The sequence below is a fragment of the Plectropomus leopardus genome, chromosome 12, assembly GCF_008729295.1.
Source record: "Plectropomus leopardus isolate mb chromosome 12, YSFRI_Pleo_2.0, whole genome shotgun sequence".
NCBI classification, from domain to species: domain Eukaryota; kingdom Metazoa; phylum Chordata; class Actinopteri; order Perciformes; family Serranidae; genus Plectropomus; species Plectropomus leopardus.
Genome location: NC_056474.1, coordinates 10797339 through 10822478, shown reverse-complemented (window position 1 = coordinate 10822478; position 25140 = coordinate 10797339). Strand labels below are relative to the sequence as shown.

The 25140-nt window shown below is 39.7% G+C and overlaps 1 protein-coding gene across 1 annotated transcript; it reads left to right on the top strand.

The window, feature by feature from the left end:
• The first annotated feature begins 212 nt into the window (after positions 1-212).
• Positions 213-6070, top strand: ube2v2 (ubiquitin-conjugating enzyme E2 variant 2). The gene is made up of 4 exons (XM_042498519.1): positions 213-274; positions 4670-4818; positions 4917-5042; positions 5210-6070. The coding sequence occupies exons 1-4, from the start codon at positions 262-264 to the stop codon at positions 5354-5356; spliced, it is 435 nt and encodes a 144-aa protein (XP_042354453.1). The 5' UTR covers positions 213-261; the 3' UTR covers positions 5357-6070.
• Positions 6071-25140: the final 19070 nt, after the last annotated feature.

Genomic DNA, 25140 nt, shown 5'->3' with positions numbered 1-25140 from the left:
AACAACATCAACAACACATATGCTGCTCAAGTGGAAATTGAGGGAAACATCAGAGTTCAACAGGCTAAAAGTCAGTTGGAGTTGCCAGTGGTATAATAACTGTATTTCAGACCTCGCTGGCACACCAGTAAACATTATGGAAACCAGTGCTGAGTGTGAACCAGCAGCTTGCAGTGCCGTTACCCGCCGGTGTGACGTTGCTGTCGGTTCTAACGGCTGTGATGTCACAGCTCTGTGTGCTTCTGGACTCGGCTGAAGAAGATGGCGGTCTCAGGTTGGTGTGCCTTCAAACTAAACATCTACAGCGACACAAAGTGGGGGGGGGTGAAGCCACGGCCATGCTGCCATCCCAGCTATAAAATGTGGCAACTTACAAACTTACACATGTATACTAAAATAGCTCTGAACTGCAATTTATCCATTGATATCTCCTCTCGGTAAGGCAATGATCTTCACGGGGGCCATCTATTTCATGGAACTACTGTGTTGGCTAACCTAGCTTAAGCGAGCCCCGTGAGTTAGCTAAAATAGCACAAGAAACAAGCGTCGGTATTGTGTGTATTGGCTTTATGTGTCACAAAGAAATCCCCTCAGATTGTATAATGCGATATGAAAGTTTAGTAGGATGTGTAAGTTGCCGCTGTGATGAAGATTACAAACAACCGCAGATAGTATTAGCTAGTGTGGCTAACTTAGCCACTAGAATATTCTAACACCGCGAGGCAGCGAGTGTTGATCCCGTTATGTCCGGCTAGCTAGGTATTTGATCGGAATAAAGATACTATTACTCATATTGATCACCCAGGCGTACGTATTTTGTGTGTCTTACTAGTAAATAAGCTGCTATATTTAATAAAGACGTGGGGAATTTGATTGTGTGACACACCTCACATAGCAGCACCATGACGGGGACGATAACGGTACTTCAATGAAGAGACCAGTCTCGCTGCTTCTTTGATCAGCTCTTCACTTGCTAACACCTTTGTTAGGTTTTAGCCTGTTTTCTGCTGTTTAAATACTAGGAACAGATGCAGGATATAACTCAGAGTCTTTAAATGAAGTGCATGTTGGTCATTGTCCGGCGGGGAGTGTAGAAATGCACCCGATTGTTAAAACGTACGCTGTAGTTGGCACGCTTTGTTTCAGCAAGTAGTCGGAGCCGCTGTCTGCCTCAGCGGTCAGCAGGAAGAGTTGTTGTTAAACTTACCAAATAAACTCTGAGCATTACAGAAAATGAGATTGATAGGATTAAAATCGCCACTGGGGTTAACTGAGTTTCTTCTGCATCAGTTTAACTACACTTGGTGGGTATGTAATTACAAATTTTTGACAACTGTGAGTAACTTCATAAATTCAGACTACCTCAGGGCAAGTTGGCGCGACCTGCTGATTCATTTTTAACCCAGCAAGTTTTAAATTACTAGTGCTATAGATAACATGAGATCAAAAGGATCGGCATGGGAGCTATATAAAACGGTTACAGCCCTTGAAGGTGAAGTTATTTAGGTTTTAGTAAATAGAGTCACTAATCTGACTGTATGCTAATATTTCTGATTTAGCTCAAATTTATGCCTCTCGTGTATTATTATTGCAATTGAAATACTAATAATTAGGCCCTGGCGTTCTTAATTCGACACTTGTGTCAGATTTTTGTGGGAAAATCAGCATTGCGTTCATATTAACAATATTAATGACTCAAAAGAGAACAGGAAGGGCTACAACAATGGAGGAAAATAAAAGCTGAATTATACAGTTACAAACATATATGAGAGGCTCAAACTGATGTTGATCCGGACTAAACTGGTTCTATCACGTAGGAAAGCAAATTTGCATATTAATTCATACAAGATCAGCAACTTAATGCTATTTATTTCCATGAAATGTGCAGCTATTTTGCTTTAGACATCATGCAGATACCAGTATAGATATTTGCAAGTTTAAAAAGTTTTATAAGAATAAGGATCTCTGTAATTTGATCATTAAAAAGATGAGATCAAGACCATGTGCTGAGCGGAACATACAGTTCAAAAAACACAACAGTAAAACATTAAATATAGTTGTAAGCTTTACTGGAAATGCAATTATTATGTTTTATAACTAGAACTCGATCAGTTAATTTTCATAAATTAACAAGTATTTTTAATGTGATCAGATAAATTATTATTGTCATTATTCAGAAGTAATTTTTGAAGCAAAAATGTTAAACATTTGATGGTTCCAGCTTGTCAAATGTGAGCTGCTTTTTCTTTGTATTACATCACAATAAACCAATTCATCTTTGGGTTTCAGACCAAAAAATGCCATTGGATTATATTAGTTTGGGCTCTGAAAAACTAATTGGCAGGGTAATTGATTATATTAATAACTTTTAGATGCAGCCCTAGTATCTTGAGCATTTCTGTACTGCAGTTTCTTGTTACTTAGCAGCTGACATATATGCTGATACCGGTAATGCTGTAGTGAGCTAAAATTAGCCCCTAACATTGGTCTCATAACTAGTGTTTGCATGTTGACAAAGAACTGAAATCTCAGACAACTTCTTGGGAACAAATGCAGTTAAGAAAATGCGCGAGCCACTTAAGGGTCAATCCTTCATTGTGGCCACTGCACACCAGATTTGAAATATTGATTTTAGAAAGAGGTTTGGTAAGCTTTCTGGTGAAGAATATTGTCTGAGATTGGAGATGGTAAAATTAAGAGTTCAGTGACAGAAGGGGAAATTTGAATGTTTTCATCCTGTCCTCCGCCCCAGTCATGGGGTCTTTTTAAATGCTCTTTTCACTTCCTCTCCTGTGAATTTGTCTACAAGATCATGATTATGAATAGCAATAGTTTTACTTAAGTGCTGTCCCCTCAACCTCCACCACTCCTCTAGACATGAACTGTAAGTGGTTCATCATTTACACCGCCGTGAGTGGCTGTCAGACTGTGTGTTTAATGGCAATGTCTGAACCGTCTTCTGAGAACATTTTCCCAGAAGCTCAACGCTCTGACTGACTAGTTTTGAATTATGATCAAGTCAGCTATGACGTTGGTCATAAGATGAGTGGATGTTTGAATCATTTATGAAAAATAAGCAGTATAGACCCATCTGCTCCAAATCTCATGACTGTTTCGGAACAGCTGTCAAGACTTATTTTTTTATGAAGCTTCAATGTTCAGCAGCATCAGATATCTTTAATAAATGTCCTGTGAACAAGGTATCAAATTAGATGCAGCTCCACAGCAGGTAGACCAGAATGTGCTGTGCACTATGGCCACGTGTGTAAAGCCCATCCTTCAGTTGAGCCATTTCTTTTATCAAACCGCCTTGTCTTGCACATGTTTAACACTCTTACTCATTTGGATGCGCTGCTTTTCCATGGTTGGAAAGATGAATGTGTGTCTGCATCAGTTTTCATGAAAGGATGCACAGTTGGAGCACCAACAGTGAAATAACACTTTGATAATGATGTCGCAGTTCTATTTCAGGGGAAAACTGTCAGTTTCTAACTATTTTAGGGTTGCAAGTAAAAAATGTTTACAATTAGGTCTGAAACTAATGATTACTCTACCTGTTGATTTGTTTTTCTATTGATTTATTAGACTTCAAAACCTAAGTAAAAAAAAAAAAGAAAAAAAAAGCTTGTCATAAAGTCTCAATCTATTGACAATTTGGACAATTTTGTCCAAAAATTGTTTTGTCTAACAGTCTAAATCATAAAGATATTAAATATACAAGGATATAGCAAAGAAAAAAAGCTTCCCTCACATCTGAGAAGCGGGAAATAATATTCTTTCCTGCTTCTCCTTTTTCCCCCTTAATAATTCACTGAAGTAATTAATTGATTGTCAAAGTAGTTTCAGCTCTGTTTACTACAGTGATTAATCTGCAAGTAATTTTGTCATTTAATCAATTAATCAGAATTTTTTGCATGTTTTGTTTGAACAACAGTCAAAAACCCCAAATATATTCAGTTAACTACAATTTAAGATAAGGAAAAGCAGCAGTTCCTCACATTTGAACCAGAACCATCAATCATAATAATTAGCGAACATGTCATCCACACACCCACATTGTGGCTCAGTGATTTGTTTTTAATTGTTTTCTCGCTAACAATGGAGGTCTATGGCACAGAGGAATCAGCTATCAGTGTATCAGGCTTTGGCTCTACACAATTACTTACTGGTAGGATCAGCTCATTTTTTGTTTAATTTTGTAAATGTATTTTGTTGACTGTAGAAAAAATCTACAAAACCAGACATATCTTTTCAAGGTAAACGATGCATGAAATATCACCATCGAAAGGGAAAGCCAACCCCAGCCCTGTCCACATGGCGTTTTGCCTCACTATATTTACATTTTTTCAGTGTTGTGTCTCCAATTTTTGTAGCTTCATTATGGTTGCGTAATGCTTGCGGTCTAGCTCCTTATCACAACCTTTTTATAAGCCCCGACCTCAACTATGTGCTGTGCCCAGAAACGTCCCAACTACAGCAAAATAATAAGAAAATACAGGTAGAGGGCAGAGTCTCTGCAGATGGATACACATCAACACACTTTTATCGGGTTATAAGCGATGATTTAGAGAGATTACTTTTGCATTAGTCTGCATTAATTTTTTAGATAAATCTCTCATGGCAAACCTTAAAAATCTGTGTAATTCATTCTCCGTTTTTATTATTTTAGGAGTTAAAGTTCCACGCAATTTTCGCTTGTTGGAGGAGCTTGAAGAAGGGCAGAAGGGTGAAGGTGACGGCACAGTCAGCTGGGGCCTTGAGGATGACGAAGACATGACTCTCACACGGTGGACAGGCATGATCATTGGACCAGCAAGAGTAAGCAGAGCAGACTCAGTATGTGCATTACAGCACAGATACTGTCAACTAATACAATAAGTAATGTTTTATCTGTTTGTTTTTATCTTGTTTTACAGACCAATTATGAGAACAGGATATACAGTCTGAAAGTGGAGTGTGGATCTAGATACCCAGAGGCGGCCCCGACTGTTAGATTTGTAACAAAAATTAGCATGAATGGGATAAATAATTCCAACGGGATGGTAAGTGTCATCACAAATCTGTCAGGGTTATCGATGAGTGTTGCTCTGTCTTATCACTCAGAAATTGTCTCACGTTGCAGTTTCGTGATGCTCAGATGTGATAACTCACTGTCAGCCGCCCTGTCACAATGACTGATTCAGTGTTTTTGTTTTCTCTTTCCTCGCAGGTGGATTCACGTAGCATACCATGTTTAGCAAAATGGCAGAATTCTTATAGCATTAAAATTGTTCTTCAAGAGTTAAGGCGTCTAATGATGTCCAAAGATAATATGAAGCTTCCACAACCACCAGAAGGACAAACCTACAGCACTTAATTGCAATGGATTGTTTCGACCCTCTGTCTTAAACCTTACTCTTAGAAATATCGTGTAAAATCATCAAGAGGCTCACTTCACACATCAACAATATCGTCTGCAAGAGCAAGATTGGACTTCCTTATTACATAGCTCATTCAAAAAGAAAATGTCCCTGCAGTCAAGCACTGAATAGATAGTTAAAAGACTACAAGACCACAGTTATCCGCCTTTAATAAAATTACTTTGACAATGACTTTTATGTTCAACGTGTTCCAGCTTGAGTGGGCTAGAAGAGGGAAGCATGACGCCACACAGAGGCTGTACCAGAGTCCCAGTAGTTTTAATTTCAAATGACTGATCACTGAAGTAAACGGCAAGATGTGTGTATGAAGGCATGTTCTGTAACTAATACCTAGTCGAAGAGAAGCCACATTTTTGAGTTTGTTAGTCAAACTTAGCAGGTTCATTAAAATATCATGCAGAATAAATATTGAACTGTGGCTGTAGTCTAAAAGTAGTGTCACAAGGTAAGAAAGATTTTTTTTATAAATATATATATATATATATCTGTATTTGACACGATACCAATATGTTTCTGTTCTGCAGCTCTTTGACATGTAACAGACGTTGAAGCCTGTTCTGTTCTGAAACCCTTGCATTTAACTTCTAGTGAAAATGGCAGGTGTATGAACTTGTGATTTTCTGAAATTAAAATCACTGTCTGCAAAAAAAGAAAAAAAACATCTCGAGGTTGAAGTTTATTTGACTCCCCAGTTGCACAAACATTTGCCACTTTTCCTCACAAGAGGGCCTCAGCTGACAAGTCGACTTCTGTTGGCAGCCGGAGGCACAAGCCATGCATTATGTTGAGTGTGAGCTCTCGCTGTCTCTGTTGGGCTATGTAATGGAAACCAGGTTAATGAAACTGCCTGGTTACAACACACTGCAGATATTTGATATGTGACTTGCGCTCATTAGAATAATATAATCAAAATGCCATTTATTACACCCTGTAGTTCTCACTTAGTGGCATATTTATTAGATGAACAAAGCTGCTCCTTAATGATTGATAGTCCATCCAAACCTTGTTATGTTCTGCACTATTTCTTGTTGTTTTAATCTAGGAACGCCACACAGTATTTGGTAGGAGATACCATATCAGTGTGGGAGTGAGGAGCAGTGGTACTGTTCCCCCTGAGAATGTGACCTTTTGTTGCTTTTCAGCTGTTTGATTATTCACAAAGTTTAATTAACCAAATGGGCATTTAAAGGGAAGTCTGCAGATGGCACAATCTTCTGTCTTCAGTACACTCAGTTTGTTAAACTGTTTGAAATAATTGTGTGTTGCTAAACATTAAGTTGCAGAAGCATCTTTGAATGTCAATTTTTAAAACCCTATTTACAAGGAAAATTGAGCAAGACGACATTGTTTGTTCCAGTGATGGCCTGGGAGAGTATTTGGGCCTGTGCGGGAGGGTTAATAGAGTATTTTTGGGGGGATTTGTGGCAATTTACATTCTCATTATCCACTGGCACCAGACTCAACTTATTTTGGAAGGATTAATATTTGATGGTCCAACCGCAAAACACTGATTTGCCATCAGTCAAATCATTCGATTGACATTTCATTTTCTCCTACCCGGCGCTTGTGACATCGACATAATATATTGGATACCTTTTATGATGGATGTTGAATTTTGAAAGCTGCTTGGCTCTCTTTGTAAATAAGTACAACTCTATCTTCAAAAGCAACCAAGGCTTCAAGACTGTGTGTGTGTGTGTGTGTGTGAGAGAGAGAGAGAGAGAGAGAGAGACATGTCTACAAATGATGGTGGCTTCCACATTCGACCTGTGTGACCTCCTGGACATACATCTCCCTCGCTGCAGCAGAGCCCAACTTTATGCAGCTTGTCTTGTCTCGGTGCTGGGATGAGCACACATCTGTCAGCCACATTGACTCCACACTGTAGCACTTGTCACTGCAGCATGGCAAGAGCTCGGTGTATTTGATGATTCAAAAGTGCCCCCTGAAGAAACAAGCTTTTTACGGGGGTCTCACACTGTTTATTTAGTCTCAAGACAGCTGACTCGCATAAAGATGAATAGAACCACAAAGGCATCTTTTCTCAGTATGTTTTACTCTATATGAATATAAATGACACATTTGCATGAGAAGGGAAACATATAAACAGAAAGAAAACATGCTTGGATTATGAATTTGTGCAGCATTTGCATATCAAAAGTCACAATTGTTAACTATTTCTATTTTCAAGCTACATTTGCATAGGGTGAGCTTTGATCTGTCTGGTTGCACTGGTATGCTTGACTGCTTTGCTTGTCCAATCAGCTCTGAGTCCTGTCCCCTAGAGGGCGCTCTACACTCATGTATGTCCTTGGCAGTGCTGTGTGAAGGGGCTTCTGTTTAGAGGACATGACTTGTCTGAAAAGGCAGGGCCACTGTGATGCTCCCAGGGTCCATTTGTGCATGCTGTCATTATTCCTTTAGAAAAGTGACGTGTTTTGCAGTTTGCTGTGGGGAACTACAGCCCGACTGTTTGTAGGCCACTGTTCCAAAGGCTCTTAGCTGGTGTCTCTTGTGTGTCCTCACGGGGCTATTGAGGTTGTGTACATTGCTAGATAACTAAAGCAGTGTTGTATTACAAAGCCATTAGATCTCTGAGTGCGAGCAAGATTTCTTATTTCAATTTGTGGGCTTGCGTGTGGGTGTGAGATGAGTCAGTGTTTGCTGCAGAGGATGACCTCGCTCTTCCTCAGTACTCTGAGCAAGATGAGATTTGACTTTCTGGATGTGACAGTTAGTATATGGGCCTAGCTTCCATCAGCTATACCCTCCTTGCTTGCTGGTTGTTTTGTTTATTTTCCCCCTCTCCTCTCGGAAGTCATGAATATGAAATCAGAAGTGGCTTGTGTTGCAGCCAGTTCACTCAGCAGCACAGTCATCCCCAAATATAAAAGGCACAGCCGCAGGTTACATGGGGCTTATTCCTTTATTCACCACATGTATTTCTAGAGCAGACTTCTCTGAACCTTTTCTCACGATGACTACTTTTTTTTTTTTTTAAATCTCATTTGAATGGAAGTAGGAAATCCTTCCTTGACTATTTAACCTCCAGCCCCATCAGACTAATCTGAATTTCTAACTCATGCACCTGCACAAAAGCTCCAGCTGAAGCCACACTGGAAGCTCGCAGAGCTTATTACACTTGTACCACCCGGTTTATTTTGGTTTCTTTATAAGGTGCCATCCGGGCAAAAATAAAGACTTATATTGCTCTGGGTTGGAAGGGACTGACGGCAGAAAGCCGGAGAGAGCTGTTCAGTGATCTAAGATGGGAAGGAATGCAGTGAGGACATACGTCTCGTCTGCCGGCAGACTTCTGGCACTAGGCCTCTGCTGCCAGAGCCCTAACCTTTTGCCCCAAAGGGCCAAAAGGTCACGTCTTGCATCTGTTGATACTGTAAAAAGCTTTGTCTTCTTTATGGCTGCTGAAGGGAGAATGTGTCTGTCTTCCTGAGACATTTGTTACCATTCTTTTAGTCCTTGTGGTAAGTTACATTTAAAGTTTTACAGAGAGGAGAGCTCATACAGTGTGTGGCTTTGAAATAAAAGTATACCAAATATATCAAAAGCTTCAGTTTAGTTGACAAAGGAGGAAGGGCATTAAATCACACAAGAAAACCCCAAGTTTCAATTATGGTACTTGTCGTATGGTAGAGATAGGAAAGATGCAGGAGTTAAGGTGATTTGGCATCAGCATTATCATTTCAAGTCAAACACCCCCAAAATAAATAATAACATACAATTTATTGTTCATTTTCCATAATCTAGAATTTTTTAAAAAGTCAGTTTCTTTTGTTTTAGTGATCAATGGTAACTTCATCCAGTTCTGAACACAACAGAATCTAAATGGCAAGCACAAGTCAGCAAAACTAACTGTAGTTTTTCCCCGACAACCCCTCAAAATAGTGGTCTTTGAGATATTAGGGCTCTGTTATTATGATGATGTATTACACTGAGTTGTGACTTTACAGCTCTGTGCTTGGTAGCCAACATGTCGAGCTCAAATCCTCCACAGAGGTTTTTTTTTGTTGTGGTAGCCTTTCTTGCACATACTGTGTATACACATCCATACAAGATGGATGTGTATATATGATGGCCAAATGCATGCCTTTTGACCATAGCTAAATCCAAGATGGCGATGGCCAAAATGCAAAACCATGTGCTTTAGGGTTTGTTGAAACCCAACACGTCTCCTGACTAAGTTGTTTCAAGTGATCTGTAGTTTTTCTTTAAACTTGCATTGATAGATAGTTTTAAACAAGCTGTCAACACACGGCATTGATATGACCGTACAAAGTTTATCAGGGCAATGTCTTAGCTGACAGTTGTCTGTTTACATATGCAGTAGACATGAAGCAACATCAGCACTAGGACCATAGACTGTATATAAGTAACTGACGTGGCCACTGTGACATCACCCATTGGTTTTGCATTTTGGCCATTACCATCATGGATTTTTAGAGCCAAAAGTGACTGTATTTGGATGAGAGGGTGAAGCAATGAACGAGTGAGGGGTGGATCTCATTCAAGACTGCAGAAACATCTACAGGCCAGCCTGTCACTTAAGTGGCTCCACCCCGAAATATGCGTAACTTAATGGCTGAATAAAATGTCAGAAGGTGAGTTATAAAAAAAAATTCCCCCCTCAGTTGTGATTGTTGAATGTAGCTATAGAGACCAAAGCTTTTATTTTTGTACCAGGCATGTTTATTTCAGCTGTGAAGTTGTCCATTTTAACATGGGGATCTATGGAGATTGTTTGGAGCCAGCCTCAAGTAGCCATCTGTTGAATTGGTGCTTGTACATTGGTTTAATCTTTCAGCCTCGGAGGTTGCCCTTGGTCTTGACCCATAGCGTTGTCACAGAAGCATAGCACTCTGCGGTTGCCCCTCACATTACCACTGTTTGCTCTGTCAGCACTGTTGCTATTGTTTTTGTTGTTGTTAAAACTGTCTTTTCACTACCAGCTCACCTACCCCCATGTTGAGATCCGTGCGCAGACAATCCCTGCTCAGATTTTTAATCACAGATATGCTCTAAGTCTTGTAGTCAGCTGCTTTAAGTAGGCTACATTTTGCTGCTAAAACTTCTGTGCTTTTGCTTAATAACGGGCTTTAATAAAATGTAAACGGGTGAGTTATATAAAAATTAAACCTCTGAACAGTAGCCATGGATGAGGAAAGCTCTGTTAGCTCTGTTTTGGTCTTCACCAGCTCCTGAGAGAAACATGGCTCTTCAGCTCCTAAGAGCTCACTATGTTCAGCAGCTAGATGCTAACTGTGTCTGTTTGCTGTTTGGTCCTGAGAAGGTACTGCACAGCAAATTTTAGAGCATTTTTTCTGAGAAAAGTTGCCTTCTGCAGCTTGAAATAAAACATTTAAGGTGTAGGACAGTAAAACCAAAACTATTAGCTGAAAGATGCTAAAAAAAAAAGCTAAGCAGAGCTGTGGGGAAGTATGGAGCATCTTCTCAGTGGGTTCATCACAGTGAGTGACCCCATTCACGTTAGATATTTAGTAATAAAGTATGTTTATTAGTGCAGCTTGAAGTATTTTTCCTATGACACTCAAACCATGAACAGGTTGAGAATTCAAATTAACTCAAAACTATTAAACAACCCACCAGTTGTAAATGTCCTTTATCAATAAAAATACATTTTCTTAGCCACCCCCCAAAAAATTGTTGTATTAATCACATTACCTCGGGTCTTTAATGCCATGCTTTCTTCACCCAGATTAGTGTTTTGAAAGCATCTAGATTGGTAGTTTTGGTGGAAACAAATCTGACGATGTTGGAAAGTACTTTAGCTAAGGTTTGATCCAGACATTGCTCAGAATTTAACCTGATTAAATTGGGGAACAGAATAAGGTATTTTTTGGTATTTTATCCATGTATTATCAAAATAAGATCAGTAACAATAACAGTGTTTGCTTAAGCTAATTACCCACATGGACACTTTTTTGGGGGCTTGGAAAACAGTGTGTCTGAGTGTTTAAGTGCTGTATTTACAGTGAGATAAATGAATGGCCTCCTCTCGCTGTGAGAAAAGAGACAGATTGGAACCACATGTCTCTTGCACTGCTGGCTCTCTGGGCTATTGACATGCACTTCACAGAGTCATCCGCATTCAGATACGCTGCAGCAGCGAGCGCTTGAGGTCATTTTCATGCTCACTGATGTTAGACTGTAAGACGCGCGGAATGGCAGTCTCAAGTTATAGGAAAGCTTTGATTTGAATCTGCTGTCAGCGTTTGATGTATGGATCACGCTATCTGAAACATGAATTTAAAAGTCAGTGTGTCGCTTGTAACTGCGTAACCTTGTCTCGGGTCAAAGCAACTCAGAACAGGGCTTCTTACAAAATGTTGCAAAAAGCAGGAAGAAAAAAACGAGGGAATCGTCTGTGTGTACTCACTGCATTCCAGGTTATTTATACAGAGTGAAAAAACTGTGTAGACTTCATGTCTCTACTTGGTGAGAACTATTAAATTACTGGTGGATGTTTTTAATTACTTCACATAAATGTTGGAACACAACACTTCTCCAGTGTTTTGAGGAGGAGGAGGGGGGTCTATAATGTCTCACATGTTTAGGGAAGCACTGGCTTGCACTTAATCATGGTGGTCCCTGTGTGATTCTGGCGTTGGAAATGTGGCTTTGTGAGAGAAAAGTGAGCATTCCTTCTGCTGGCGCAAGGGAGAGGAAATGGGTAATAAAACCAGGAGAAAAAAAAAAGCCTCGGCGGCGTGCTGGAGCCAGTGATTCTGGGATCCACTTAATTGCTCTTAAATGAAAAAGATTTTTGGCTTCCCATTTGCTGTGTTTAAAGAAAAGTCAAGTCAAATCCCACATGTATACCAGCCAAGCGGTGACTTCTCATTCAGCAGTATGAGCACTAATCCCTTTCTTTCAGTGGTGCCATCGGTAATATTATTATTAATATTGAGAAAGCTGCTGTTCACAGTCGGCAAACGCCAGAGGAGGCAGAAATTCAGCTCTTTTACTCATTTACTGAGGCCAGAGAAGTCACTTGGGAAGGAAGGATATCAATACTAGTTTGTTAAATGTTTTGTCTCTGCGGTTTTTCAGACTTCCTCCTGACAAATAACGACAAAAAAGTTTCTTTACTTTAAAATTAGAATTGACAATGCTGTTTTTCTTTAATTTATTTTATTATATTTGGAAAGACATTGGCGTTACATCAAAGACGTTGCAACAATTCTCCTAATAGCCACGGCTAGCCCTGAGCTTTGGAAAGAACAGTGCAGATTTTATTTAAGCAGAGGAACAGACATATTAGGAGCCTCCTTAAAAGAGCTGATGTAACATTTACAGCATATCTATGATTCAGAGTCAAAACCGGTATTGTCTGCACTCAGTTCTCAGCATGAAGGTGGCTAGCAGCTAATGGTGCTAACAATGGCAACAGTGCTGACAGAGCCAACATTGTCAACCCTTAAGTGTCATTTAGTTTTTGCTTAGTATGCTTAGTTTTATGAGCAGAGTGCAAAGCGATGACATAGATTGATCATTTATTCAGTAGCGCAATTATGGTATTATAAGCACACAATGGGATAACAAGACTGAAATCATAGCTTTCTTCTTAAAAATAATGAGTGTTTTACTTATTATGGTCCTTATTTAGCTATATTCTGGATCATGCAAACCAAGAAAGCCCCAGTTTTCTGCAGGGTATCGATTTTTAAAGGCTTAATGCAGGAGGGTGGATGCTATGTTTCTGTGACAAAGCTATGGGTCAGGATGGGATTAATAGTAGTAATTGCTGTACAAGCTCAGTGGAAAGCAGCAGTGATTAGCTAGCCAGTGGGTTACACATACAGGAAATGATGTGCACTATAGGGTGTTTTCATAATAGGTATGATTGATTCGTACCCTGCCCAAGTTCAAATCTCAGTACTCTGCACCCCCCGTCAGAGCTCCAACTGCAGGTCCAAATGCGGCAGCAAAGCTGAATCTGAGTCTGTCTTTTGCAGGCTGCGCTGTTGCATCATTAAGGCTGTTACATAGCTCTTTATAATCTCCTTGTAGTCATGTAAAATAGCACTCTACCTCTGTGTTTTTGGTACAGTTGGTGTTTATACCCAATGCGTACCACACCAGAGTACATGTAAAACTTCGTTGATACCACCGTTTTAAGTATTCTTGGGCACAGAATTGTGCACCGTGTCCACACTAATGGAACAAATTCATTTCATTTCATTTATTAGGATCCCCATTAGCTGTACTCAAAGCAGCAGCTGTTCTTCCTGGGGTCCACACCAAACATCATTCAATACATGACATTACATACTCACAAATAAACACATCCCATCACCACAACAACATTAACAGCTTCAACATACAAAACACAACACAGGACCAAGCTCTAATTAGTCAAATAAAAAATAGGTCTTGTACAGAGATAGAAATGAAAGATATCTCATTATTGAGTTGATATTGAGCACACCATGACTGATTATAAATGAAATAGCCCAACACACCAAACTGGACTTTGGAGTCATTGGACCTGGGTCCCAGATGTGAAATCCTCCTAATATGCACACGCAGCTGGACTGTCTACCACATCAAAGAATATGGAAGCCAGGATTACAACAATGCAATGTTATGTGCAGTGTGTGCACAATATTGAGTTATGTGTAACTGGGATTATGCACAATAGTGCACCTGATGTTTTTGTTACATAGCAAATCGTTGTTTGCTGGTATATTAATGTTCTGAAAGTTGTATACAGTTCCTTTTTAAGTATCAAAAGTGAGCCTAAAAATACTCATTAGGCAGCAGGGTGGCCTCTCAAAGTATAATATTGGCTTATGCAGAGGGCTCTTCTTTGTTGTAGCTTGGCAAGATCAAACTAATATTGACTACACTTGTTGTGTACCTTTAATATCGTGATCTGCAAAGTAAGTTGTAACAGATGTCAAAAAAATTGAGGTGACGTAAAAGGTAATAATTGCTGCTGAAATGTAGTGGAGCTAAAGGATAAGATACAATAAAATGGAAATTCTCAAGTAAAGTGCAACCTCAAATTGTACTGAAGTACTGCGTTTGAGCAAGTTTGCAGCACGAAGGTATTTGCCACCACTGAGCATTAGTTTTTTAAAATTATTTTCTCATCTCAGTGCATCATTTTTCCAAGAGCGTGACCTCCTGTTGAAATAAACATTCTAGCAAGTCATTTCCATGTTGCCATCATTGACCATTTTTGCTTCAGAGTGTGATAGCCGGGTGTGAAGATGCCACTCAGTGAGCCATTAAGGCCTGAAGTGCCACGCTAAGCTGTCATGTCGTGTCATCCGCTTCTTTTGTACTCATTAATTGTTGAGAGAAGTGTGTCACATCCTGTCAGGCTGACTGCTGGTGTCCCTCTGGTCACCCCTCAGTGCCCGGTGCCCGCTGATGCTATTGTGGCAGCGATGGCTGCAGTGGACAGGAGAGCCGGGCCCTGCAGGATGTGAGACAATACTGGGAAGGAAGAGGAGGGAATCCCGGAGCTGTGTGCAGAAGCCTGGTCAGCCGAGTGTCTCTGAGAGCACTCCCCCGTGACTTCTCCCCCCTCTTCCCCTGAGGATAGACTTTGTCATCCTCTCACCTTTTGTATGTGAGGGGAATGAGAATGAAGAGTGATTTTTGTTGAGCTTCTTCACAGGCTTTAAGAGGTGATGTCTTCGTTCTGTTGGCTTTAGCAGAATTTAGAGAAGCATTTATTTTAACCCCTCTATTTAGCATTATACAAAATATGATATGCCTTATGTGATATAAGGCAATCAGGGTTGGAAGAAGTACTCAGATCTTGTAATTAAGTAACAGTGGAAATACTTTAGTGTAGAACTACTCTGCTATAAGATTATTTACAGCATTAAACATTTTCCTAATAAAAGTACAAATGCATTAACATCAAAATATAGTTAAAGCACCATAAGTATTTTTTTTGCCGCTTTGAGCACCACAAGCCGAGTGAGATTTACTTCCATTATACTTGAAAGAAGGTAGGCATCTCTATGGCCAATATCACACTCTGAAAGTCACACCAAAACAATCTGGATTAATAAATAGCATTATAGGTAAGAGAAAAAATATGTATTTTTGATTTGAGGTTGAACTGTCCCTTAATTCTAAAGTGTTAGAATTCACCTGCTCCTAGTTAAAAGCTGAAACTTGAACCTCTTAAGAGATAAAATATAATCCAAATGAAAGATTTAATGTCACCCCTGTGAGCTCAGTAAGCTGCCTGACTGCAGAGACCCAGACCCTGTGAGCTCATGTTAAAGAAAAACCAATTACATAAGATTTTCTCATGTTTCCACAGGCAGTTTCACCACATATAACATTGCTTCATCATACCAGCAGTGACCATTTCTGTCTGACTGAAAACAGGCCGTAACAGTGGCCGTGCCATTATGGACCACTGCGCATGAATCAATGCTCGAGCAGTGATAGACCACATGGCACGGATGGAGAATTAATGAAGAAGAATCTGCGGTGTCGGGATGCGGTTGCAATTTGCTCCTGCTGAGTGGCTGAAATGTAGTCACACAATAAAAAAAAAATGCAAGACCCGACCTTTTAAGGTTCTGCCTCTGGCCACTTGAAAACGTGTCTCTCGACCACAAAAGATGATGCACTGGATTGCACTACAGACAAGCGGGGGAGCAAAATAGATGTCCAAATATTTCCATGGCTCCTGTGGCCTTCTGCTTGCATAGTCCTGGCATGAGCTCATCGGCGTGCGGCTAGTTTGTGCTCCCTCAGCACTGTTCTTTCCCAGTCTGTAAGTATCAATGTCGAAGCTAACTAGGCATTGACAAAGTCCTCTGAGCTCCCTTTCCCACTACCCACTAGACTGTGGCTCCACTTGGTATTGAGGGTAGAGGTTTTCATAAAGGCAGATTATATCTTTGTGTCACCTAACACTGACAGAGTGCAGGTCACGCTCTCAGGTTTGACTTAATATCTGGAACACTTACAGTGGTCATCCTCAGCCAGGAGTCTGGATGATAGCGCCATTTATCATCAGTTGCAATAAGGTATGCATTCTTTGTGGTCCATAATGTCTTTTTAAGTGAGCTCACTGTATGAAACGGTTATTTCTTTAATTCCCGCTTAGTAGCTATTTTTATAAGCGCTGATCCAAATGGAAAAAAGGCATCAGAAAAGGTTGAGAAGACCCTCTTTTGGGGGATAAGCATTCTTTTCAACTGCAGTTCAAATCTCCCAAAGAGTGACTCTCTTGTGGTATTTAACCAACGAATAAATTGACATGAAATGTATTCCTGATAATGCAAACATTGGGAACAGAGGAGCCAGAAATAACTCTCTCAGGCAAGATGTGGAAGAGATTAAGGCTGAACCAACGAAATAAGCGAGGAGTGGAGGCGGGAGGTTGGAAAATGAGATGGGGGAGGAGGGGAAAGAGGAGAGGTAAGAGGAGGTGAGGAGATGGTGTCTGCAACGGTGAGTGTGTGTGTGTGTGTGTTTGGTGGGGGGGACTCGGTCCATAGAGGGTTCGCAGTGAGTCGACAGGCGAGAACTTCGCCTGAGAGGGGGGTGGCCCTGTGAAAAGGAACTCATAAAAGTCACATTTGTTGGTGATGCATGAGGAAGTGAAGCCAGCTTTGGCACATGTGTCTGTGGTGCTAAATTAACTGTTAACACAAATAATCAAAGTGCAGGGCCCATTGAGCGCTGGCGCCAGTGAAATGAGGGGGAGAGGCTGGCTCGCTTCTCTCTCTGAGAAGTTGCAGTAGACTAGTAGTGAGCTAGCAGGTGGAGGTCTACCAGGGGCTTTCACAGGATGGAAGTGCTTACAAAACAGGCCGACCAGCCCTCTGACAGAGGAAAGCACCGCCGCACTCCTGCTTTCCAGCTATTGTGTGGAAGCGTGCTTCTCTTTTTAGATCTTTCTTTGTAAATCCTGACAAGTCAGAGCACTGAAGGACATGGCACCAGCAATTACCTCCATGACTGGCTGATGGTAATTAAAAAGCCACTAGTGTGACCTTGGGAGTTTTTTTTTTATTTTATTTTTTTTTATCCCAGGCTCCAAAACAGGTCCAAACAACTTCCACTCGACAAAACCATGTGGTCACAGGGTTGATTATCTCCTCACTGCTGATACTGATGCGCTTTTATGAGAGTCAACATCAGTATTGATTTATGAAAGTGAAATTAAATATCCTCTTACTCCCGTTCGAACAAGCTGTTACACACGTTCGAACAAGCTGTCCTACAAGATAAGGAGTTCTCTAGTGGTTGTACTCATATAATTCTCAGAGCTACTTAACATTGCATTGTTGATCATAACCTTTTTACTTTCATTTGCTCTTTTAAAGGTCCATATTTGGTGTATAATTACCTGAAAATCAGAATCACTGTGCTTTTGTTACCCTAGATTGAGCCATTTATATCTACATAGGGAGCGAGTCCTTGTCCACTGACATCGCCATGTTGATGTTCACTGCAATCAAGTTTTTGAACAAGGAAATGTATGAACATTTTATTCACATTACCTTTTGTCATGAAACAGCCGGTTAGTCAGTCAACTTGCTAACTTACAATTATAAGCATTAGATGATTTGACTATACAACTACTGTAGCTAATGTTATGTGGTAAATTTAATGACGTGGTATTGTTGTAATACAGGGTCAAAACAATCATAATAAAATCATAATAAAAATAACTTTATGAGTATGTTGAATGTTGTAAAGTTATAACGTTACTGTATGCATTAGTGGCCCTTCTTATCTTCTTATTTTACTATTACATCTCATTCTTTTTCCTCCAGTTAATAGTGAGTGGTAAGTGCCCCCTTCTATGGGCATATGGATGGTTATATTATATCAATGATTTGTTATGTCTCTATCGAGGAAAGTTATACCAACGTTATTATTGTTTTATTGCCCAGCCGTATGTGAAACTGCTTTAGGTTTTAATCACTTGGTCAGGTTTGTTTTGGAAAGACAGAGACCTTTACAGATGATCCGACTCCCAGTAAAAACCTCCTGACAATAATAAATGAGGGAATCCTAACCAGGAGTTCACAATTGGCCCTCGGAGAAGTTTCATCCGGTTGCCATCTGCAGCCCTCACTGCTAGATGCCACTAAATTCTACACACTTCTCCTTTAAAATGCTCCAAATTTTTTAGTCTAAATATTTTTCTTGCATTTAATTTTACTTTCCCCGTGCACAGTCTATGGAGATGGTAATTAAGCATTCACTGCACACTGTACTGTATACAATAGTGTATGTGACAAATAAATCTTTGAATCTTGAACATAAAAAAGCAAGGGCTTTTGAGATAAAACTGCATTATATTATAATCAGTTTGGAAAAACACAAATCAACAAAATTGATTCAAACTGATATTATTTGAAGTACACTATCTCATCCCCATGAACTGAATAATACGGAATTGAGTTAGAAAGTAAATAGATCAAGATGTAGCTGAATTCACAGAGCCTGACTCAAACATGATATCTTTGATGCCTTTATGCAAGATTAAACAAATGAGCTGCATTTAAATTTGCCTTTACAAGACCATTTCAGCTCTAGTTTCCCTCTGCCAAAAACAGTCAAGTCGTGAGGGGAAAATAAATACAACAATTTGGAAAAAGTAATACCCTGCAGCTTTGTGACATCAGCACAAAAGAAGCATGGCCCCCGATGCTCTCCACTTCCCATGCAGCCCACAACTGGGCCGTAGACCGAGGTTGCCTGGCGCCACAGTCATCATGTGTGTCAGTCACTTGCAAAACTCACTGTTTTCCTTAGAGGATGAGCTAAGCTCCTCCTTTAGCCCTAACGATTTATTTTAGACTCCAGCGTCCAGAGACCCCCTTTCTTGAAATCCCAGTTTATCTTGGCCATGTTGTTTCAATATGAACCAATCAGCTTAGCCTCCAGTGGAATGTCCCCTGAGACTCGCCTTGGTTTCCCAATAGGCCCATTCATTTTGAGGACACAAGTTTAACATCTGGTTTGTATTAACGCTCCCTACAATAGCTCTCATCTCGGCCTCAGTCGCACAGGAGGGACAAGAGGGCAATCAGTCCCTACAGAAACATTGTTTGATACTAAGACATGCGAACAAATGATCAGGTACCTTTTGCGTCAAGTTTACAATCTGACAAAATTACAGGAATAGTTTGATGTTTTTGGAAATATACTTTTTTAAGATAAGAAGCTTGATACCACTCTCACTTCTGTATGGTAAATATGTAGCTGGTGTGAGTGACAGGTTTAGCATAGCTTAGCATAAAGACAGGAAGCTAGCATGGCTCTGTCCAAAGTTAGCAAAAAACACACCAGAACCATGTGCAATTAATTTGCACATCAATATATATTTTTTTTTTTGTCATGAGTACTTTCACACAGAACAGAGAAAGGCAGCGCATATCTGATTCTTCTCCTTCCGTTCTTACCTTTCACAATAAAAGGCCTAGACATATACTGGGTAATTGTTTATCAGAAGGAACCCACATTCACTCACAGCATTTCACTTAAAGGAAATGCAATAAATACATTTACAGTGGCTTAGACTTTACAACTTACCTCACAAGGACTTCCAGATGCTAGCTTGGGTCAGGATCCCTGCAGGTGTTGTAAGTTTGCATTGCTGCTGGCAACTATCTGCATCAAAGCTCATATGAATAGTTTTGTTGGAAAACATTTGCAAGAGAGTATTTTGCAGTTTCATTTTTTCTATTCATCATGCCACCCATGTGTAAAGGCCCCAATGCACCTCTAAAGTTCACTAATTAATACACTACATTTCATTGATTTAACCACTACAAAAAAATGGAGTGGAAAACATTACATGTTTATTACTGAGCTTAGGAGGTGTTAGTATGCAGATTGTTTTGTTATCGGACAGAGCAGTGTTAGCTGTCTTTCTGCTAAGCTAAGCTAAGCTAAGCTACCGTGTACCTAGTGGTAGCCTTACTTTTACCGTACAGGCCATACATTTGTAACAATACCGAGATACCAGATGCCAGGTTTAACCAGGTTTAAACACCCCCAAAAAGTTCTGTCTTCCAGGGTTACTCTGAATAAGTGCAGTAGTGTTTCTCCCGCCCATGAATTCCTGCTTGGCTCATTGACTTTACATTGTGACGATGTCAAAGATTTTTGAATAGCTTTTCTTAGCTCTAGGAAAGTTTTAAACTGCTATGGATTAAAATTCACAATAAAAAGAGTCATTATTTAATTGCTTGCAGTTTTTGGTATCAGATGTCTCTTTTACAATGGTGGTCAATGGGAAAAATGCTTTTGGGCTATTTTTTTGTTGCAATACAGGGAGTGGCCACTTGGAAAAATTTGCTGCAAGGCAGAACTGCTGTTTTTGGGGGCCTGGTACAGACATGAGACATTGTTATTTAAATCTCAGAGAGAAAGTGAATCAATATATTTCCCCTAATGCTATACTGTTTATATTTGTTTTATTTAATCTGTTCAAAAACTCAAGTATAAAAACGTCAATATGCAGGGCAACTATTAGAGTCAGTGGCCAAGAAACAGTCCAGCACATAACCAGTTGGTGTTTCCTCAATTTGGTGTTTGTACAGATTTAACACACGATAGAATGCAATAACTGATTATCTTTAGAGGTACTGATAAGTGTATTTTTCTACTTTCCGAGCTTGCTGTTAGCCCGTTTACAGTCGTTATGCTATGCTAAGCTAAGCAGCCCCTGACTTCAGCAACATATTTAGTGCACAATAAAAGTGGGAGCAATCTAATTGTCTTAACTCTTGGCAAGAAAATGAATACACATATTTCCCAAAATGCAGCACCATAGTGATAATTTAAAATGAGCGATTCTTCTGTATCTAGGAATTTATCTCTCCATAGTGTCTCATAGCTCATGTAGCTGAATGTCTCATGTTTAGCTTGGTTGACCACCAAATGTGTAAAAATTAGGCCTTGTGCCACTACAAAGTGCTGTGCAGACAAATCTATGCGATACCAGACAAGAACACTTTAATACCGCAGTAACTGGCCTGCATATTTCCAAGTGTGTCCAGATGTACCGTTGTGGGGGGTTTGTCCTCCGTGAGAACACACTGAGCCAGCAGGTGCACGTCTCAGGTAAAGGCTGCTGCTCTCAGCTCCTGATAACGGACCACTTCCCCTCCCCCACCACGAGTGTGTCCTTCTCCCTCTCTGCCTCTCTCTCCCTTTATCATCTGTGCCACCCTGGAGTGCAGTGCATTGAGGTGCCTGCCAAAATGCATGCCAAATGAAGAGCAAGAAGGGGAAGCAGGCAAGGGTGCTCTAAGTCTTTTATCTGGGTGTTATTGAAATTTTCACTAAAGAAATAAATCATTTGAAGTATCCTTCAGTTAGTCTTTGCGCAGGAAAGTGTAGTCATTTGACCGCAGTGTTAAGGGACACTCACTATCTGCCTTATCTTATAACAGATGGAAAAAAAAAATATTGTGCTTTAAATCAACATTGTTCTCTCAACAAACTGTCTGGTGGAGTTCCTGTTTAACTTAATGGAGCCTTTAAATTCATGAACATGAATTATAAGCTTGTTATCTATTGTTTTCACTGCCCAAATAGCTTCTTCAGTATTCATAAAACAACTCAGGCATATTGTTTATGTCTGCCTCATTAGTATTTATACTGCTATTTCTGTTTATTGTCACTGGGGAGCCAACTACAATGAATCTTCTAGTTGTACCCAGAAACTATTCTGTCTGGGGTTTATATATAACATCAGCAAAATCCAATTGACCTCTTTTAAATCTTTGTTAGATCATTGACAAGTCATGCAACCAAAGAAAATTGCTTTTCACCTTACTGTGCCTAAGAGCTGCGCAGCTCGCCGTGCAGCTTCACAGATCAACATGACACACTTGCTCCAGTCTGTTTGAACAGGGTTAATGTAAACGCACGCCCTACAGATGAGACACATTTCTACACTTGTGATGTGAAATAATGTTCATTCATCCACCGTCACCTCTCCGACTTTCCTCTTACTCATCAGAACGAATGTGTCATCAGGTTTTACGAGGCACAAAGTTAGCTGTTTTTGTCCTCTTGTGAAAAGAGCAAAAGACTATGTCACAGTATTTTCACCTGTTTGTAATTTATGAATATGAGATAATTCACTATATTAAAACAAATAAAAAACGGTCTTTATTTGTTCAGGTAGCCTGATATCAATCAAGGCATGTTTGCATGCTCTTGATGACGATGCTTACGTGCAGTGATGTTTAGCATGTTCTCCATCTTAGTTTATCTTGTTTGTAAGCTAAAGTGTTAACTATAGCTAATTTGAGGTAAACACAAAAATAAGATAAGGCTGATCAATTGTCAGTTCTGAAAGTGTTGAGTCATCAACTGAAGTATTAAACAAACTAAAATTTTGATGTGGTCACCAATGTATAAGGTGACCTGGATACAGTGCTGGAGGGAGGGGCCTGTTCATTCCTTTAAAAGTTGCTTTGCAACATAAAAAGCCAAAAAAATGGGTGATTTGAAGGTATAAATTTACTATTTTTTTCCACATCCATGGGTCCATGGAGCGAGTGCAGTACCTTTTCCTTTCGCCCTGCCTCCCAACCTCTCAGACTCGGTCACATGAATAAATACAGGAAAATAACTTTGGATTCAGCTATTAGTGTATTTAACAATGTTTAGGACATACTGTAATGATTTAGATAAAGGCTATTTAAGTATTCATATTGGGAAGTTGATGTCCCTAAAAAACAAATTATACATTGTAAGTCCACTGGGAAATGTCTTTTTGGTCCAATGGCATCGTGTGACAAATCCAGAAGTTGTAATAACATTGTTTGGCCACTAAGTTAAAGTGGCCTCAAAGCCAAGTGCTGTGTCTGGGAGCTTTGTATCCACACTTTCATTGCAAGTAATCCAATGCATTTCACTGAATGCCAAAAATTGTAAACTTCAATGGTGGTGCGTGCTATAGAAAAACCCAGGCAACCATCAAACTTGAGCAAATTTAAATTTGCTTTATTTAAAATGTCTGTTATTAATCATATATTATACTATAAAATTGGATCCAGTATTATTCAAAAAATGAAGTGTGAGTTTACCCCCATAATAACCAGTCTCATGCCTGGATGATCCACATCTGGACTTTCTCTGTATTGTCTTCCTACAGTATATGGAGGGTGGATGCACGGGTCACTAATTCACAGGCAGTAACTGTGTGTCAGACTTCATATTAAATCCTGGCCATTCTCAGCCTATGGCGTCTCTCTGAAGCCCAAACATTTTGACCCCTGACCTCGTGGGAGGTTTGGTTTACAGCCGGAGTTAACAGTGCTGATAGCATGCTGAGAACCTGCCTATTTGATCCAGGAGAGAGCTCGCTCTGGACTGTTTTACAACCAGTGTCATCCAGTAGATTATTAAAGAAAAATTCATTTATAATCCTGTAGATAACCATATGCATGCTTTGTTCCTTCATTTCCACGAATCCATGTCGTTCTCCCGCCAAAATAAGAGCGTATGGATACACAATAACAAAAGTTAGGTTCAAGAACTCATATAAAATATGTGTTTAATGGTTCCAGAGTGAAGATTACTGTTGAGTGTGGTAGGTAATGTCATCCAGCAATTATAGGACACAGACAACACTTCCTATATAATCTCAGACCAGACCAGAAAGGATGTATAAACATGACAAGTCACTTTCTGTGTTTTACACAAGGCAGGACAAACTCTGTACTCTGTGATGTACTCGTAAAAGACTCTTGGACTTCTCAGTGGGGGATGAACTGGTGGGGTCTCCCATTGTGTGTGGGTGATCATTAGGGGTGGAAAAGAGCCTTAAAAATGTCCTGATACATTTACAATCCTGAGAGTTGAGGCAGCGAGTCTATTTAAAGAATAATGGTAATACGTGTGAAAGTATTGCCTGCCTGGTCCAGGCAGAAGGGGAAAAAATGAGAGGAGGAAGATTTTTTTTCATTATTTTGCATTTCAAAAAGTCAGACTGCAAGAACAAAGTTGAAATGTTGAGAATGAAGTTAAAATACAATTTTGAGAATAAACTCAAAGTGCTGAGGATAAAGTCAGCTCCTCTGGTCCATCAAGTTATATCTGATAACTTGTGATACTACATATTATCTCTCATATCATCTCTCTGCTGTCTGCCGACTGATAACTTGACCCAGTTAATACAGCACTCATTATGCAGAATTACCCAATTTATAACCACATTTATTTCATCACCTGATTAAGATTAGTGGTGTATTAATTTGTACATATTTTTACTGTTGCAGCTAGTAAAGGTGGGCCTAATTTTCATTTCTTAATATACTAGTGGGTACCCTAACCTCAGGGTTTCCCACATGTTAATTTATTTGTAGCAGCCTGCAACCATTAAAACATCTGCCGACACATATTGATTTTACATTTTTGGAGCTGGACCATTTAGTAGGAGTGCTATTGGAGAAAAAAAAATCATTCAGCTGTGCATTGCACAACTCTTTTGGAGCACAGAGCGTGCCCAGAGCATAAATGGAGCAGCAGAGTTTTGAGTTTTGTCTCAAAGTTTGTTTTTACTCTGCAGCAGCTGCTCCTCTCATCCACTGATGTGATCTGATCACTTTTAAATGGATCTGCATCAATCTGGATCAATCATCATTTATTAGTTAATTTATATTTTGCATTTAGAATTGAAATCTGTAAAGTAACTTAAGCTATCATTTAAATGTGATGT

Bases quoted from the DNA above. Each gene is read 5' to 3' on its own strand.
- ube2v2 (XM_042498519.1), top strand. The intron at 4,819-4,916 runs GTAAGCAGAGCA...CTTGTTTTACAG, and splicing joins TGATCATTGGACCAGCAAGA to ACCAATTATGAGAACAGGAT. The intron at 5,043-5,209 runs GTAAGTGTCATC...CTTTCCTCGCAG, and splicing joins TAAATAATTCCAACGGGATG to GTGGATTCACGTAGCATACC.